This window comes from Dendropsophus ebraccatus, chromosome 1 (genome assembly GCF_027789765.1).
Source record: "Dendropsophus ebraccatus isolate aDenEbr1 chromosome 1, aDenEbr1.pat, whole genome shotgun sequence".
NCBI classification, from domain to species: domain Eukaryota; kingdom Metazoa; phylum Chordata; class Amphibia; order Anura; family Hylidae; genus Dendropsophus; species Dendropsophus ebraccatus.
In genome coordinates this window covers 234,053,126-234,071,454 of record NC_091454.1, presented here as the reverse complement: position 1 = coordinate 234,071,454, position 18,329 = coordinate 234,053,126, and the positions used below count along the sequence as shown (strand labels likewise).

At 51.0% G+C, this 18,329-nt stretch overlaps 1 protein-coding gene across 3 annotated transcripts in view; it reads left to right on the top strand.

The window, feature by feature from the left end:
- The window catches only part of ACAP1 (ArfGAP with coiled-coil, ankyrin repeat and PH domains 1), a 215,977-nt gene that overhangs the window by 110,003 nt on the left and 87,645 nt on the right, over positions 1-18,329 (top strand). For 2 of the 3 annotated variants that reach the window (XM_069950350.1, XM_069950331.1), the window contains exons 8-9: positions 6,961-7,056; positions 7,791-7,865. In XM_069950350.1, coding sequence (XP_069806451.1) covers positions 6,961-7,056; positions 7,791-7,865 — 171 coding nt within the window. The remainder of the gene's footprint in view (positions 1-6,960; positions 7,057-7,790; positions 7,866-18,329) is intronic. The other variant, XM_069950340.1, reaches the window with a different exon arrangement.

The window sequence follows — 18,329 nt, the reverse complement described above, 5'->3', positions numbered from 1 at the left end:
GTAATGGTGGAGGCTGACACATGGACTATAGACATCCTACAGAGGACGGGACAGGTGGAGGGTCTGGTGACTGGTCTGTAGTATGGTAATGGTGGAGGCTCACACATGGACTATAGACATCCAGCAGAGAGGACGGGATAGGTGGAGGGTCTGGTGACTGGTCTGTAGTATGGTAATGGTGGAGGCTCACACATGGACTATAGAAATCCTACAGAGAACGGGACAGGTGGAGGGTCTGGTGACTGGTCTGTAGTATGGTAATGGTGGAGGCTCACACATGGACTATAGATATCCTACAGAGGACGGGACAGGTGGAGGGTCTGGTGACTGGTCTGTAGTATGGTAATGGTGGAGGCTCACACATGGACTATAGACATCCTACAGAGGACGGGACAGGTGGAGGGTCTGGTGACTGGTCTGTAGTATGGTAATGGTGGAGGCTCACACATGGACTATAGACATCCTACAGAGAGGACGGGACAGGTGGAGGGTCTGGTGACTGGTCTGTAGTATGGTAATGGTGGAGGCTCACACATGGACTATAGACATCCTACAGAGGACGGGACAGGTGGAGGGTCTGGTGACTGGTCTGTAGTATGGTAATGGTGGAGGCTCACACATGGACTACAGACATCCTACAGAGGACGGGACAGGTGGAGGGTCTGGTGACTGGTCTGTAGTATGGTAATGGTGGAGGCTCACACATGGACTATAGACATCCTACAGAGATGACGGGACAGGTGGAGGGTCTGGTGACTGGTCTGTAGTATGGTAATGGTGGAGGCTCACACATGGACTATAGACATCCTACAGAGGACGGGACAGGTGGAGGGTCTGGTGACTGGTCTGAAGTATGGTAATGGTGGAGGCTCACACATGGACTATAGACATCATACAGAGAAAACGGGACAGGTGGAGGGTCTGGTGACTGGTCTGTAGTATGGTAATGGTGGAGGCTCACACATGGACTATAGACATCCTACAGAGGACGGGACAGGTGGAGGGTCTGGTGACTGGTCTGTAGTATGGTAATGGTGGAGGCTCACACATGGACTATAGACATCCTACAGGAACGGGACAGGTGGAGGGTCTGGTGACTGGTCTGTAGTAAGTTAATGGTGGAGGCTCACACATGGACTATAGACATCCTACAGAGGATGGGACAGGTGGAAGGTCTGGTGACTGGTCTGTAGTATGGTAATGGTGGAGGCTCAAACATGGACGATAGACATCCTACAGAGGACGGGACAGGTGGAGGGTCTGGTGACTGGTCTGTAGTATGGTAATGGTGGAGGCTCACACATGGACTATAGACATCCTACAGAGGACGGGACAGGTGGAGGGTCTGGTGACTGGTCTGTAGTATGGTAATGGTGGAGGCTCACACATGGACTATAGACATCCTACAGAGGACGGGACAGGTGGAGGGTCTGGTGACTGGTCTGTAGTATGGTAATGGTGGAGGCTCACACATGGACTATAGAAATCCTACAGAGAACGGGACAGGTGGAGGGTCTGGTGACTGTTCTGTAGTATGGTAATGGTGGAGGCTCACACATGGACTATAGATATCCTACAGAGAGGACGGGGACAGGTGGAGGGTCTGGTGACTGGTCTGTAGTATGGTAATGGTGGAGGCTCACACATGGACTATAGACATCCTACAAAGGACGGGACAGGTGGAGGGTCTGGTGACTGGTCTGTAGTATGGTAATGGTGGAGGCTCACACATGGACTATAGAAATCCTACAGAGGACGGGACAGGTGGAGGGTCTGGTGACTGGTCTGTAGTATGGTAATGGTGGAGCCTCACACATGGACTATAGACATCCTACAGAGGACGGGACAGGTGGAGGGTCTGGTGACTGGTCTGTAGTATGGTAACGGTGGAGCCTCACACATGGACTATAGACATCCTACAGAGGACGGGACAGGTGGAGGGTCTGGTGACTGGTCTGTAGTATGGTAATGGTGGAGGCTCACACATGGACTATAGACATCCTACAGAGGACGGGACAGGTGGAGGGTCTGGTGACTGGTCTGTAGTATGGTAATGGTGGAGGCTCACACATGGACTATAGACATCCTACAGAAAGGACGGGACAGGTGGAGGGTCTGGTGACTGGTCTGTAGTATGGTAATGGTGGAGGCTCACACATGGACTATAGACATCCTACAGAGGACGGGACAGGTGGAGGGTCTGGTGACTGGTCTGTAGTATGGTAATGGTGGAGGCTCACACATGGACTATAGACATCCTACAGAGGACGGGACAGGTGGAGGGTCTGGTGACTGGTCTGTAGTATGGTAATGGTGGAGCCTCACACATGGACTATAGACATCCTACAGAGGACGGGACAGGTGGAGGGTCTGGTGACTGGTCTGTAGTATGGTAACGGTGGAGCCTCACACATGGACTATAGACATCCTACAGAGGACGGGACAGGTGGAGGGTCTGGTGACTGGTCTGTAGTATGGTAATGGTGGAGGCTCACACATGGACTATAGACATCCTACAGAGGACGGGACAGGTGGAGGGTCTGGTGACTGGTCTGTAGTATGGTAACGGTGGAGCCTCACACATGGACTATAGACATCCTACAGAGGACGGGATAGGTGGAGGGTCTGGTGACTGGTCTGTAGTATGGTAATGGTGGAGGCTCACACATGGACTATAGACATCCTACAGAGGACGGGACAGGTGGAGGGTCTGGTGACTGGTCTGTAGTATGGTAATGGTGGAGCCTCACACATGGACTATAGACATCCTACAGAGGATGGGACAGGTGGAGGGTCTGGTGACTGGTCTGTAGTATGGTAACGGTGGAGCCTCACACATGGACTATAGACATCCTACAGAGGACGGGACAGGTGGAGGGTCTGGTGACTGCTCTGTAGTATGGTAATGGTGGAGGCTCACACATGGACTATAGACATCCTACAGAGGACGGGACAGGTGGAGGGTCTGGTGACTGGTCTGTAGTATGGTAATGGTGGAGGCTCACACATGGACTATAGACATCCTACAGAGGACGGGACAGGTGGAGGGTCTGGTGACTGGTCTGTAGTATGGTAATGGTGGAGGCTCACACATGGACTATAGACATCCAGCAGAGGACGGGACAGGTGGAGGGTGTGGTGACTGGTCTGTAGTATGATAATGGTGGAGGCTGACACATGGACTATAGACATCCTACAGAGGACGGGACAGGTGGAGGGTCTGGTGACTGGTCTCTAGTATGGTAATGGTGGAGGCTCACACATGGACTATAGACATCCTACAGAGGACGGGACAGGTGGAGGGTCTGGTGACTGGTCTATAGGGTGGTAATAGTGGAGGCTCACACATGGACTATAGACATCCTACAGAGAGGACGGGGACAGGTGGAGGGTGTGGTGACTGGTCTGTAGTATGGTAATGGTGGAGGCTCACACATGGACTATAGACATCCTACAGAGGACGGGACAGGTGGAGGGTCTGGTGACTTGTCTGTAGTATGGTAATGGTGGAGGCTCACACATGGACTATAGACATCCTACAGAGGACGGGACAGGTGGAGGGTCTGGTGACTGGTCTGTAGTATGGTAATGGTGGAGGCTCACACATGGACTATAGACATCCTACAGAGGACGGGACAGGTGGAGGGTCTGGTGACTGGTCTGTAGTATGGTAATGGTGGAGGCTCACACATGGACTATAGACATCCAGCAGAGAGGACGGGATAGGTGGAGGGTCTGGTGACTGGTCTGTAGTATGGTAATGGTGGAGGCTCACACATGGACTATAGACATCCTACAGGAACGGGACAGGTGGAGGGTCTGGTGACTGGTTTGTAGTATGGTAATGGTGGAGGCTCACACATGGACTATAGAAATTCTACAGAGAACGGGACAGGTGGAGGGTCTGGTGACTGGTCTGTAGTATGGTAATGGTGGAGGCTCACACATGGACTATAGATATCCTACAGAGGACGGGACAGGTGGAGGGTCTGGTGACTGGTCTGTAGTATGGTAATGGTGGAGGCTCACACATGGACTATAGACATCCTACAGAGGACGGGACAGGTGGAGGGTCTGGTGACTGGTCTGTAGTATGGTAATGGTGGAGGCTCACACATGGACTATAGACATCCTACAGAGAGGACGGGACAGGTGGAGGGTCTGGTGACTGGTCTGTAGTATGGTAATGGTGGAGGCTCACACATGGACTATAGACATCCTACAGAGGACGGGACAGGTGGAGGGTCTGGTGACTGGTCTGTAGTATGGTAATGGTGGAGGCTCACACATGGACTACAGACATCCTACAGAGGACGGGACAGGTGGAGGGTCTGGTGACTGGTCTGTAGTATGGTAATGGTGGAGGCTCACACATGGACTATAGACATCCTACAGAGATGACGGGACAGGTGGAGGGTCTGGTGACTGGTCTGTAGTATGGTAATGGTGGAGGCTCACACATGGACTATAGACATCCTACAGAGGACGGGACAGGTGGAGGGTCTGGTGACTGGTCTGTAGTATGGTAATGGTGGAGGCTCACACATGGACTATAGACATCCTACAGAGAAAACGGGACAGGTGGAGGGTCTGGTGACTGGTCTGTAGTATGGTAATGGTGGAGGCTGACACATGGACTATAGACATCCTACAGAGGACGGGACAGGTGGAGGGTCTGGTGACTGGTCTGTAGTATGGTAATGGTGGAGGCTCACACATGGACTATAGACATCCTACAGGAACGGGACAGGTGGAGGGTCTGGTGACTGGTCTGTAGTATGGTAATGGTGGAGGCTCACACATGGACTATAGACATCCTACAGAGGATGGGACAGGTGGAAGGTCTGGTGACTGGTCTGTAGTATGGTAATGGTGGAGGCTCAAACATGGACGATAGACATCCTACAGAGGATGGGACAGGTGGAGGGTCTGGTGACTGGTCTGTAGTATGGTAATGGTGGAGGCTCACACATGGACTATAGACATCCTACAGAGGACGGGACAGGTGGAGGGTCTGGTGACTGGTCTGTAGTATGGTAATGGTGGAGGCTCACACATGGACTATAGACATCCTACAGAGGACGGGACAGGTGGAGGGTCTGGTGACTGGTCTGTAGTATGGTAATGGTGGAGGCTCACACATGGACTATAGAAATCCTACAGAGAACGGGACAGGTGGAGGGTCTAGTGACTGTTCTGTAGTATGGTAATGGTGGAGGCTCACACATGGACTATAGACATCCTACAGAGAGGACGGGGACAGGTGGAGGGTCTGGTGACTGGTCTGTAGTATGGTAATGGTGGAGGCTCACACATGGACTATAGATATCCTACAGAGGACGGGACAGGTGGAGGGTCTGGTGACTGGTCTGTAGTATGGTAATGGTGGAGGCTCACACATGGACTATAGACATCCTACAGAGGACGGGACAGGTGGAGGGTGTGGTGACTGGTCTGTAGTATGGTAATGGTGGAGGCTCACACATGGACTATAGACATCCTACAGAGAGGACGGGGACAGGTGGAGGGTCTGGTGACTGGTCTGTAGTATGGTAATGGTGGAGGCTCACACATGGACTAGAGACATCCTACAGAGGACGGGACAGGTGGAGGGTCTGGTGACTGGTCTGTAGTATGGTAATGGTGGAGGCTCACACATGGACTATAGACATCCTACAGAGGACGGGACAGGTGGAGGGTCTGGTGACTGGTCTGTAGTATGGTAATGGTGGAGGCTCACACATGGACTATAGACATCCTACAGAGGACGGGACAGGTGGAGGGTGTGGTGACTGGTCTGTAGTATGGTAATGGTGGAGGCTCACACATGGACTATAGACATCCTACAGAGGACGGGACAGGTGGAGGGTCTGGTGACTGGTCTGTAGTATGGTAATGATGGAGGCTCACACATGGACTATAGACATCCTACAGGAACGGGACAGGTGGAGGGTCTGGTGACTGGTCTGTAGTATGGTAATGGTGGAGGCTCACACATGGACTATAGACATCCTACAGGAACGGGACAGGTGGAAGGTCTGGTGACTGGTCTGTAGTATGGTAATGGTGGAGGCTCACACATGGACTATAGATATCCTACAGAGGACGGGACAGGTGGAGGGTCTGGTGACTGGTCTGTAGTATGGTAATGGTGGAGGCTCACACATGGACTATAGACATCCTACAGAGGACGGGACAGGTGGAGGGTGTGGTGACTGGTCTGTAGTATGGTAATGGTGGAGGCTCACACATGGACTATAGACATCCTACAGAGGACGGGACAGGTGGAGGGTTTGGAGCTGATGACTTGCTTGCAGGTATTATTTGGGTGGAGGTTCCTCTATTTGTGGTGACCTCTCTATGAAGGAGTGGCTGAAACGTGGATTGGTGTGTTCCAGAGGGTAAGAGCTGCTCTGCTGCGTGTTGTGCTTGTTTCCAGCCTCCTACATTGTGAGGTTTTTGCTTGGCCACCCCCACGTGTTCCTTGCACACCTTTACACTTGCACTTGATGGGGTTTCTCTTCTGGGCTGGCTTCCCATATAACTACATGCGCGTTTTTCTCCCTTTTTCTTTACCTTGATCATATAGACACTTTGCCTCCAATACTTCTTATCTTAGCCCTGTGCACACAGCACCTTGATGTATATAGAATTGGTCAGTGTGGCATTGATCTCTCCCCATAGGGGGGTCTCTCCCCCCATGCTGTGTTGTTTGTCTTGCTTCCTCTTGTAAACACTAACTATGATGTATATTATATATGAATTTTTCTTTTTTCTAAATAAACTTTATGAATTATTTTTCTAAAAATTGTCTGTGTGGCGCAAATGTTTTGTACTTTTTTGGGGTCTGTTGGATTTTGTGACACATTTCTGAGCTATTACTTCTAGGACCCAGTGGGGTCAATTAGCATCATTTTTGGTGTTGTCTATTTGTGGTGATGTCTGCTTTGTTTTCGGCAGATGCTGCAGATAATCGATGCTCAGTCGTTCTTCCTTGTGCAGAGTCACTCTGTCCTGCAGAACCTTGATGACTATCGGAAGGGCCTCGCTGCACAGGTGAGTTCAATGGAGGAGAATAGGAGAATGTTACCGGTAGATGAACACTTTCCAGCTGTATACATGGACATTGCCAGACAATGCTTGTGCTGGACAGGTCAGGTGGAGCTGGGGTTGCGCTGGACAGGTCAGGTGGAGCTGGGGTTGCGCTGGACAGGTCAGGTGGAGCTGGGGGTTGTGCTGGACAGGTCAGGTGGAGCTGGGGTTGCGCTGGAAAGGTCAGGTGGAGCTGGGGTTGCGCTGGACAGGTCAGGACCAGGTGGAGCTAGGGTTGCGCTGGAAAGGTCAGGTGGAGCTGAGGTTGCGCTGGACAGGTCAGGTGGAGCTGGGGGTTGCGCTGGACAGGTCAGGTGGAGCTGGGGGTTGTGCTGGACAGGTCAGGTGGAGCTGGGGTTGCGCTGGAAAGGTCAGGTGGAGCTGGGGTTGCGCTGGACAGGTCAGGACCAGGTGGAGCTAGGGTTGCGCTGGAAAGGTCAGGTGGAGCTGGGGTTGCGCTGGACAGGTCAGGTGGAGCTGGGGTTGCGCTGGACAGGTCAGGTGGAGCTGGGGTTGCGCTGGACAGGTCAGGTGGAGCTGGGGTTGCGCTGGAAAGGTCAGGTGGAGCTGGGGTTGCGCTGGAAAGGTCAGGTGGAGCTGGGGTTGTGCTGGAGAGGTGACCATACTGTCATAGTGTATATTAGAGAATACCACAGATCATTGCCCTCTGCTGCATTTTCTCTTTGTATGTCTGTCAGGTCCATCAGAAAGTCCTGGAAGGAGCTCGAGAGCAGAGAGACCTGGAGCAGAAGATGATCAGCATGAAGCACAAAGTGAGCTCCAATACTCGTATTAATGTGTGTGAACAGGGGCTGTGAGAGGGAGGACACTGCTATGTATACTGGAGATGAGGGAGGACACTGCTATGTATACTGGAGATGAGAGGGAGGACACTGCTATGTATACTGGAGATGAGGGAGGACACTGCTATGTATACTGGAGATGAGGGGGGACACTGCTATGTATACTGGAGATGGGGGAGGACACTGCTATGTATACTGGAGATGAGAGGGAGGGAGGACACTGCTATGTATACTGGAGATGAGAGGGAGGACACTGCTATGTATACTGGAGATGAGAGGGAGGACACTGCTATGTATACTGGAGATGAGGGAGGACACTGCTATGTATACTGGAGATGAGGGAGAGGACACTGCTATGTATACTGGAGATGAGAGGGAGGACACTGCTATGTATACTGGAGATGGGAGGGAGGACACTGCTATGTATACTGGAGATGAGGGAGAGGACACTGCTATGTATACTGGAGATGAGGGAGGACACTGCTATGTATACTGGAGATGAGGGAGGACACTGCTATGTATACTGGAGATGAGGGGGAGGACACTGCTATGTATACTGGAGATGAGGGAGGACACTGCTATGTATACTGGAGATGGGGGAGGACACTGCTATGTATACTGGAGGTGAGAGGGAGGATACTGCTATGTATACTGGAGATGAGGGAGGACACTGCTATGTATACTGGAGATGAGGGGGAGGACACTGCTATGTATACTGGAGATGAGGGAGGACACTGCTATGTATACTGGAGATGAGGGAGGACACTGCTATGTATACTGGAGATGAGGGAGGACAATGCTATGTATACTGGAGATGAGGGAGGACACTGCTATGTATACTGGAGATGAGGGAGGACACTGCTATGTATACTGGAGATGAGGGAGGACACTGCTATGTATACTGGAGATGAGGGAGGACACTGCTATGTATACTGGAGATGAGGGAGGACACTGCTATGTATACTGGAGATGAGGGGGAGGACATTGCTATGTATACTGGAGATGAGAGGGAGGATACTGCTATGTATACTGGAGATGAGGGAGGACACTGCTATGTATACTGGAGATGAGGGAGGACACTGCTATATATACTGGAGATGAGAGGGAGGATACTGCTATGTATACTGGAGATGAGGGAGGACACTGCTATGTATACTGGAGATGAGGGAGGACACTGCTATGTATACTGGAGATGAGGGAGGACACTGCTATGTATACTGGAGATGAGGGAGGACACTGCTATGTATACTGGAGATGAGGGAGGACACTGCTATGTATACTGGAGATGGGGGAGGACACTGCTATGTATACTGGAGATGAGGGAGGACACTGCTATGTATACTGGAGATGGGGGAGGATACTGCTATGTATACTGGAGATGAGAGGGAGGACACTGCTATGTATACTGGAGATGAGGGAGGACACTGCTATGTATACTGGAGATGAGGGAGGACACTGCTATGTATACTGGAGATGAGAGGGAGGATCACTGCTATGTATACTGGAGATGAGGGGAGGACACTGCTATGTATACTGGAGATGAGGGGGAGGACACTGCTATGTATACTGGAGATGAGGGAGGACACTGCTATGTATACTGGAGATGAGGGGGAGGACACTGCTATGTATACTGGAGATGAGGGAGGACACTGCTATGTATACTGGAGATGAGGGAGGACACTGCTATGTATACTGGAGATGAGGGAGGACACTGCTATGTATACTGGAGATGAGGGAGGATACTGCTATGTATACTGGAGATGAGGGAGGACACTGCTATGTATACTGGAGATGAGGGAGGACACTGCTATGTATACTGGAGATGAGGGAGGACACTGCTATGTATACTGGAGATGAGGGAGGACACTGCTATGTATACTGGAGATGAGGGAGAGGACACTGCTATGTATACTGGAGATGAGGGAGGACACTGCTATGTATACTGGAGATGAGGGGGAGGACACTGCTATGTATACTGGAGATGAGGGAGGACACTGCTATGTATACTGGAGATGAGGGGGAGGACACTGCTATGTATACTGGAGATGAGAGGGAGGACACTGCTATGTATACTGGAGATGAGAGGGAGGGAGGACACTGCTATGTATACTGGAGATGAGAGGGAGGATACTGCTATGTATACTGGAGATGAGGGAGGACACTGCTATGTATACTGGAGATGAGGGAGGACACTGCTATGTATACTGGAGATGGGGGAGGACACTGCTATGTATACTGGAGATGAGGGAGGACACTGCTATGTATACTGGAGATGAGAGGGAGGGAGGACACTGCTATGTATACTGGAGATGAGGGGGAGGACACTGCTATGTATACTGGAGATGAGGGGGAGGACACTGCTATGTATACTGGAGATGAGGGAGGACACTGCTATGTATACTGGAGATGAGGGGGAGGACACTGCTATGTATACTGGAGATGAGGGGGAGGACACTGCTATGTATACTGGAGATGAGGGAGGACACTGCTATGTATACTGGAGATGAGGGGGAGGATACTGCTATGTATACTGGAGATGGGGGAGGACACTGCTATGTATACTGGAGATGAGGGAGGACACTGCTATGTATACTGGAGATGAGGGGGAGGACACTGCTATGTATACTGGAGATGAGGGGGGACACTGCTATGTATACTGGAGATGAGGGGGAGGACACTGCTATGTATACTGGAGATGAGGGAGGACACTGCTATGTATACTGGAGATGAGGGAGGATCACTGCTATGTATACTGGAGATGAGGGGAGGACACTGCTATGTATACTGGAGATGAGGGGGAGGACACTGCTATGTATACTGGAGATGAGGGGGAGGACACTGCTATGTATACTGGAGATGGGGGAGGACACTGCTATGTATACTGGAGATGAGGGGGGACACTGCTATGTATACTGGAGATGAGAGGGAGGATACTGCTATGTATACTGGAGATGAGGGAGGACACTGCTATGTATACTGGAGATGAGGGAGGACACTGCTATGTATACTGGAGATGAGGGGAGGACACTGCTATGTATACTGGAGATGAGGGAGGACACTGCTATGTATACTGGAGATGAGGGGGGACACTGCTATGTATACTGGAGATGAGGGGAGGACACTGCTATGTATACTGGAGATGAGAGGGGAGGACACTGCTATGTATACTGGAGATGAGAGGGAGGACACTGCTATGTATACTGGAGATGAGGGAGGACACTGCTATGTATACTGGAGATGAGAGGGAGGACACTGCTATGTATACTGGAGATGAGGGAGGACACTGCTATGTATACTGGAGATGAGAGGGAGGACACTGCCTATGTATACTGGAGATGGGGGAGGACACTGCTATGTATACTGGAGATGTGGGAGGACACTGCTATGTATACTGGAGATGAGGGGGGACACTGCTATGTATACTGGAGATGAGGGAGGACACTGCTATGTATACTGGAGATGAGGGGGAGGACACTGCTATGTATACTGGAGATGAGGGGGGGACACTGCTATGTATACTGGAGATGAGGGAGGACACTGCTATGCTATACTGGAGATGAGGGAGGAGACATGCTATGTATACTGGAGATGAGGGGAGGACACTGCTATGTATACTGGAGATGAGGGGGAGGACACTGCTATTATACTGGATGATTGAGCGTGGGAGACACTGCTATGTATACTGGAGATGAGGGGAGGACACTGCCTATGTATACTGGAGATGAGAGGGAGGACACTGCTATGTATACTGGAGATGAGGGGGAGGACACTGCTATGTATACTGGAGATGAGGGGAGGACACTGCTATGTATACTGGAGATGGGAGGGAGGACACTGCTATGTATACTGGAGATGAGGGAGGACTACTGCTATGTATACTGGAGATGAGGGGAGGACACTGCTATGTATACTTGGAGATGAGGGAGGACACTGGCTATGTATACTGGAGATGAGGGGGAGGACACTGCTATTATACTGGAGATGAGGGGAGGACACTGCTATGTATACTGGAGATGAGGGAGGACACTGCTATGTATACTGGAGATGAGGGAGGATACTGCTATGTATACTGAGATGAGGGAGGACTACTGCTATGTATACTGGAGATGAGGGGGGGACACTGCTATGTATACTGGAGATGAGGGAGGACACTGCTATGTATACCGGAGATGAGGGGAGGACTACTGCTATGTATACTGGAGATGAGAGGGAGGACACTGCTATGTATACTGGAGATGAGAGGGAGGACACTGCTATGTATACTGGAGATGAGGGAGGACACTGCTATGTATACTGGAGATGAGGGGGGACACTGCTATGTATACTGGAGATGAGGGAGGACACTGCTATGTATACTGGAGATGAGGGAGGACACTGCTATGTATACTGGAGATGAGAGGGAGGACACTGCTATGTATACTGGAGATGGGGGAGGACACTGCTATGTATACTGGAGATGAGGGGGAGGACACTGCTATGTATACTGGAGATGAGGGAGGACACTGCTATGTATACTGGAGATGAGGGAGGACACTGCTATGTATACTGGAGATGAGGGAGGACACTGCTATGTATACTGGAGATGGGGGAGGACACTGCTATGTATACTGGAGATGAGAGGGAGGACACTGCTATGTATACTGGAGATGAGAGGGAGGATACTGCTATGTATACTGGAGATGAGAGAGGATACTGCTATGTATACTGGAGATGAGGGGGGACACTGCTATGTATACTGGAGATGAGGGGGAGGACACTGCTATGTATACTGGAGATGAGAGGGAGGACACTGCTATGTATACTGGAGATGAGGGAGGACACTGCTATGTATACTGGAGATGAGGGAGGACACTGCTATGTATACTGGAGATGAGAGGGAGGACACTGCTATGTATACTGGAGATGAGGGAGGACACTGCTATGTATACTGGAGATGAGGGGGAGGACACTGCTATGTATACTGGAGATGAGGGGGAGGACACTGCTATGTATACTGGAGATGAGAGGGAGGACACTGCTATGTATACTGGAGATGAGGGAGGACACTGCTATGTATACTGGAGATGAGGGAGGACACTGCTATGTATACTGGAGATGAGGGGGGACACTGCTATGTATACTGGAGATGAGGGAGGACACTGCTATGTATACTGGAGATGAGGGAGGACACTGCTATGTATACTGGAGATGAGGGAGGACACTGCTATGTATACTGGAGATGAGGGAGGACACTGCTATGTATACTGGAGATGAGGGGAGGACACTGCTATGTATACTGGAGATGAGGGGAGGACACTGCTATGTATACTGGAGATGGAGGGAGGACACTGCTATGTATACTGGAGATGAGAGGGGAGGACACTGCTATGTATACTGGAGATGAGAGGGAGGACACTGCTATGTATACTGGAGATGAGGGAGGACACTGCTATGTATACTGGAGATGAGGGGAGGACACTGCTATGTATACTGGAGATGAGGGAGGACACTGCTATGTATACTGGAGATGAGGGGAGGACACTGCTATGTATACTGAGTTGAGGGAGGACACTGCTATGTATACTGGAGATGAGGGAGGACACTGCTATGTATACTGGAGATGAGGGGGGACACTGCTATGTATACTGGAGATGAGAGGGAGGACACTGCTATGTATACTGGAGATGAGGGAGGACACTGCTATGTATACTGGAGATGAGAGGGAGGACACTGCTATGTATACTGGAGATGAGGGAGGACACTGCTATGTATACTGGAGATGAGAGGGAGGACACTGCTATGTATACTGGAGATGAGGGAGGACACTGCTATGTATACTGGAGATGAGAGGGAGGATACTGCTATGTATACTGGAGATGAGGGAGGACACTGCTATATATACTGGAGATGAGGGAGGATACTGCTATGTATACTGGAGATGAGAGGGAGGACACTGCTATGTATACTGGAGATGAGGGAGGATACTGCTATGTATACTGGAGATGAGAGGGAGGACACTGCTATGTATACTGGAGATGAGAGGGAGGACACTGCTATGTATACTGGAGATGGGGGAGGACACTGCTATGTATACTGGAGATGAGGGGGGATACTGCTATGTATACTGGAGATGAGGGAGGACACTGCTATGTATACTGGAGATGGGGGAGGATACTGCTATGTATACTGGAGATGAGGGAGGACACTGCTATGTATACTGGAGATGGGGGAGGACACTGCTATGTATACTGGAGATGAGGGAGGACACTGCTATGTATACTGGAGATGAGGGAGGACACTGCTATGTATACTGGAGATGAGGGAGGATACTGCTATGTATACTGGAGATGAGGGAGGACACTGCTATGTATACTGGAGATGAGGGGGAGGACACTGCTATGTATACTGGAGATGAGGGAGGACACTGCTATGTATACTGGAGATGAGGGAGGACACTGCTATGTATACTGGAGATGAGGGAGGACACTGCTATGTATACTGGAGATGAGGGAGGACTACTGCTATGTATACTGGAGATGAGGGAGGACACTGCTATGTATACTGGAGATGAGGGGGAGGACACTGCTATGTATACTGGAGATGAGGGAGGACACTGCTATGTATACTGGAGATGGGGGAGGACACTGCTATGTATACTGGAGATGAGAGGGAGGACACTGCTATGTATACTGGAGATGAGGGAGGACACTGCTATGTATACTGGAGATGAGGGAGGACACTGCTATGTATACTGGAGATGAGGGAGGACACTGCTATGTATACTGGAGATGAGGGAGGACACTGCTATGTATACTGGAGATGAGGGAGGACACTGCTATGTATACTGGAGATGAGGGAGGACACTGCTATGTATACTGGAGATGAGGGGGAGGACACTGCTATGTATACTGGAGATGAGAGGGAGGATACTGCTATGTATACTGGAGATGAGGGAGGACACTGCTATGTATACTGGAGATGAGAGGGAGGATACTGCTATGTATACTGGAGATGAGGGGGGACACTGCTATGTATACTGGAGATGAGAGGGAGGACACTGCTATGTATACTGGAGATGAGGGAGGACACTGCTATGTATACTGGAGATGAGGGAGGACACTGCTATGTATACTGGAGATGAGGGGAGGACACTGCTATGTATACTGGAGATGAGGGAGGACACTGCTATGTATACTGGAGATGAGGGAGGACACTGCTATGTATACTGGAGATGAGGGAGGACACTGCTATGTATACTGGAGATGAGGGAGGACACTGCTATGTATACTGGAGATGAGGGAGGACACTGCTATGTATACTGGAGATGAGGGAGGACACTGCTATGTATACTGGAGATGAGAGGGAGGGAGGACACTGCTATGTATACTGGAGATGAGAGGGAGGACACTGCTATGTATACTGGAGATGAGGGAGGACACTGCTATGTATACTGGAGATGGGGGAGGACACTGCTATGTATACTGGAGATGAGAGGGAGGACACTGCTATATATACTGGAGATGAGAGGGAGGACACTGCTATGTATACTGGAGATGAGGGGGAGGACACTGCTATGTATACTGGAGATGAGGGGGAGGACACTGCTATGTATACTGGAGATGAGAGGGAGGACACTGCTATGTATACTGGAGATGAGGGAGGATACTGCTATGTATACTGGAGATGAGGGGGAGGACACTGCTATGTATACTGGAGATGAGGGAGGACACTGCTATGTATACTGGAGATGAGGGAGGACACTGCTATGTATACTGGAGATGAGAGGGAGGGAGGACACTGCTATGTATACTGGAGATGAGGGAGGAGGATACTGCTATGTATACTGGAGATGAGGGAGGAGGATACTGCTATGTATACTGGAGATGAGGGAGGAGGATACTGCTATGTATACTGGAGATGAGAGGGAGGACACTGCTATGTATACTGGAGATGGGGGAGGACACTGCTATGTATACTGGAGATGAGAGGGAGGACACTGCTATGTATACTGGAGATGAGGGAGGATACTGCTATGTATACTGGAGATGAGGGAGGACACTGCTATGTATACTGGAGATGAGGGAGGACACTGCTATGTATACTGGAGATGAGGGAGGACACTGCTATGTATACTGGAGATGAGGGAGGACACTGCTATGTATACTGGAGATGAGGGGGAGGACACTGCTATGTATACTGGAGATGAGGGAGGACACTGCTATGTATACTGGAGATGAGGGGGGATACTGCTATGTATACTGGAGATGGGGGAGGACACTGCTATGTATACTGGAGATGAGGGAGGATACTGCTATGTATACTGGAGATGGGGGAGGACACTGCTATGTATACTGGAGATGAGAGGGAGGACACTGCTATGTATACTGGAGATGAGGGAGGATACTGCTATGTATACTGGAGATGAGGGAGGACACTGCTATGTATACTGGAGATGAGGGAGGACACTGCTATGTATACTGGAGATGAGGGAGGACACTGCTATGTATACTGGAGATGAGGGAGGACACTGCTATGTATACTGGAGATGAGGGGGAGGACACTGCTATGTATACTGGAGATGGGGGAGGATACTGCTATGTATACTGGAGATGGGGGAGGATACTGCTATGTATACTGGAGATGGGGGAGGATACTGCTATGTATACTGGAGATGAGGGAGGACACTGCTATGTATACTGGAGATGGGGGAGGATACTGCTATGTATACTGGAGATGGGGGAGGATACTGCTATGTATACTGGAGATGAGGGAGGACACTGCTATGTATACTGGAGATGAGGGAGGACACTGCTATGTATACTGGAGATGGGGGAGGACACTGCTATGTATACTGGAGATGAGGGGGAGGACACTGCTATGTATACTGGAGGTGAGGGAGGACACTGCTATGTATACTGGAGATGGGGGAGGATACTGCTATGTATACTGGAGATGAGGGAGGACACTGCTATGTATACTGGAGATGAGGGGGGATACTGCTATGTATACTGGAGATGAGGGAGGACACTGCTATGTATACTGGAGATGAGAGAGGACACTGCTATGTATACTGGAGATGAGGGAGGACACTGCTATGTATACTGGAGATGAGGGAGGACACTGCTATGTATACTGGAGATGGGGGAGGATACTGCTATGTATACTGGAGAAATGTACTCTGCCCCCCCCAGTCAATTCGCCCACATTATAATCTGCTACTGCCTCCCCTCCCCACTGTCCCCAATAAACATAATGTTTGGTCCCTTGCTGCCCCCAGTAAGCATTGCCCACCCCACCTCCATTGCTCCCAATAAACATATCGCCACCTCACCTGGTCCCCTGATGTTGCCCCCCCCCCCCCCCAAGGTCACAGCAGCACAGAGGATGTCAGGAGAGGAGGGTGCTAATCCTATAGGAGATAGTCCCCCTCTATAGATGGTCCCCCTCTGCCCCCCCCCTTATCGATGGTCCCCCTCTGCCCCCCCCCCCTTATAGATGGTCCCCCTCTTTCCCCCCTTATAGATGGTCCCCCTCTTTCCCCCCTTATAGATGGTCCCCCTCTGCCCCCCGTCATAGATGGTCCCCCTCTCCCCCCTTATAGATGGTCCCCCTCTTCCCCCCTTATAGATGGTCCCCCTCTTCCCCCCTCTATAGATGGTCCCCCTTTTCCCCCCTCTATAGATGGTCCCCCTCTTTCCCCCCTTATAGATGGTACCCCTCTTTCCCTCTTTATAGCTGGTCCCCCTCTTTCCCCCTCTATAGCTGGTCCCCCTCTTTCCCCCTCTATAGATGGTCCCCCTCTTTCCCCCTCTATAGATGGTCCCCCTCTTCCCCCCTTATAGATGGTCCCCCTCTTTCCCCCTCTATAGATGGTCCCCCTCTTTCCCCCTCTATAGATGGTCCCCCTCTTCCCCCCTTATAGATGGTCCCCCTCTTTCCCCCTCTATAGATGGTCCCCCTCTGCCCCCCCCCCCTTATCGATGGTCCCCCTCTGCCCCCCCCCTTTATAGATGGTCCCCCTCTTTCCCCCCTTATAGATGGTCCCCCTCTTTCCCCCCTTATAGATTGTCCCCCTCTGCCCCCCGTCATAGATGGTCCCCCTCTTCCCCCCCTTATAGATGGTCCCCCTCTTCCCCCCTTATAGATGGTCCCCCTCTGCCCCCCCCCCCTTATCGATGGTCCCCCTCTGCCCCCCCCCCTTTATAGATGGTCCCCCTCTTTCCCCCCTTATAGATGGTCCCCCTCTTTCCCCCCTTATAGATGGTCCCCCTCTTCCCCCCCTTATAGATGGTCCCCCTCTTCCCCCCTTATAGATGGTCCCCCTCTTCCCCCCTTATAGATGGTCCCCCTCTTCCCCCCTTATAGATGGTCCCCCTCTTCCCCCCTTATAGATGGTCCCCCTCTTCCCCCTTATAGATGGTCCCCCTCTTCCCCCCTTATAGATGGTCCCCCTCT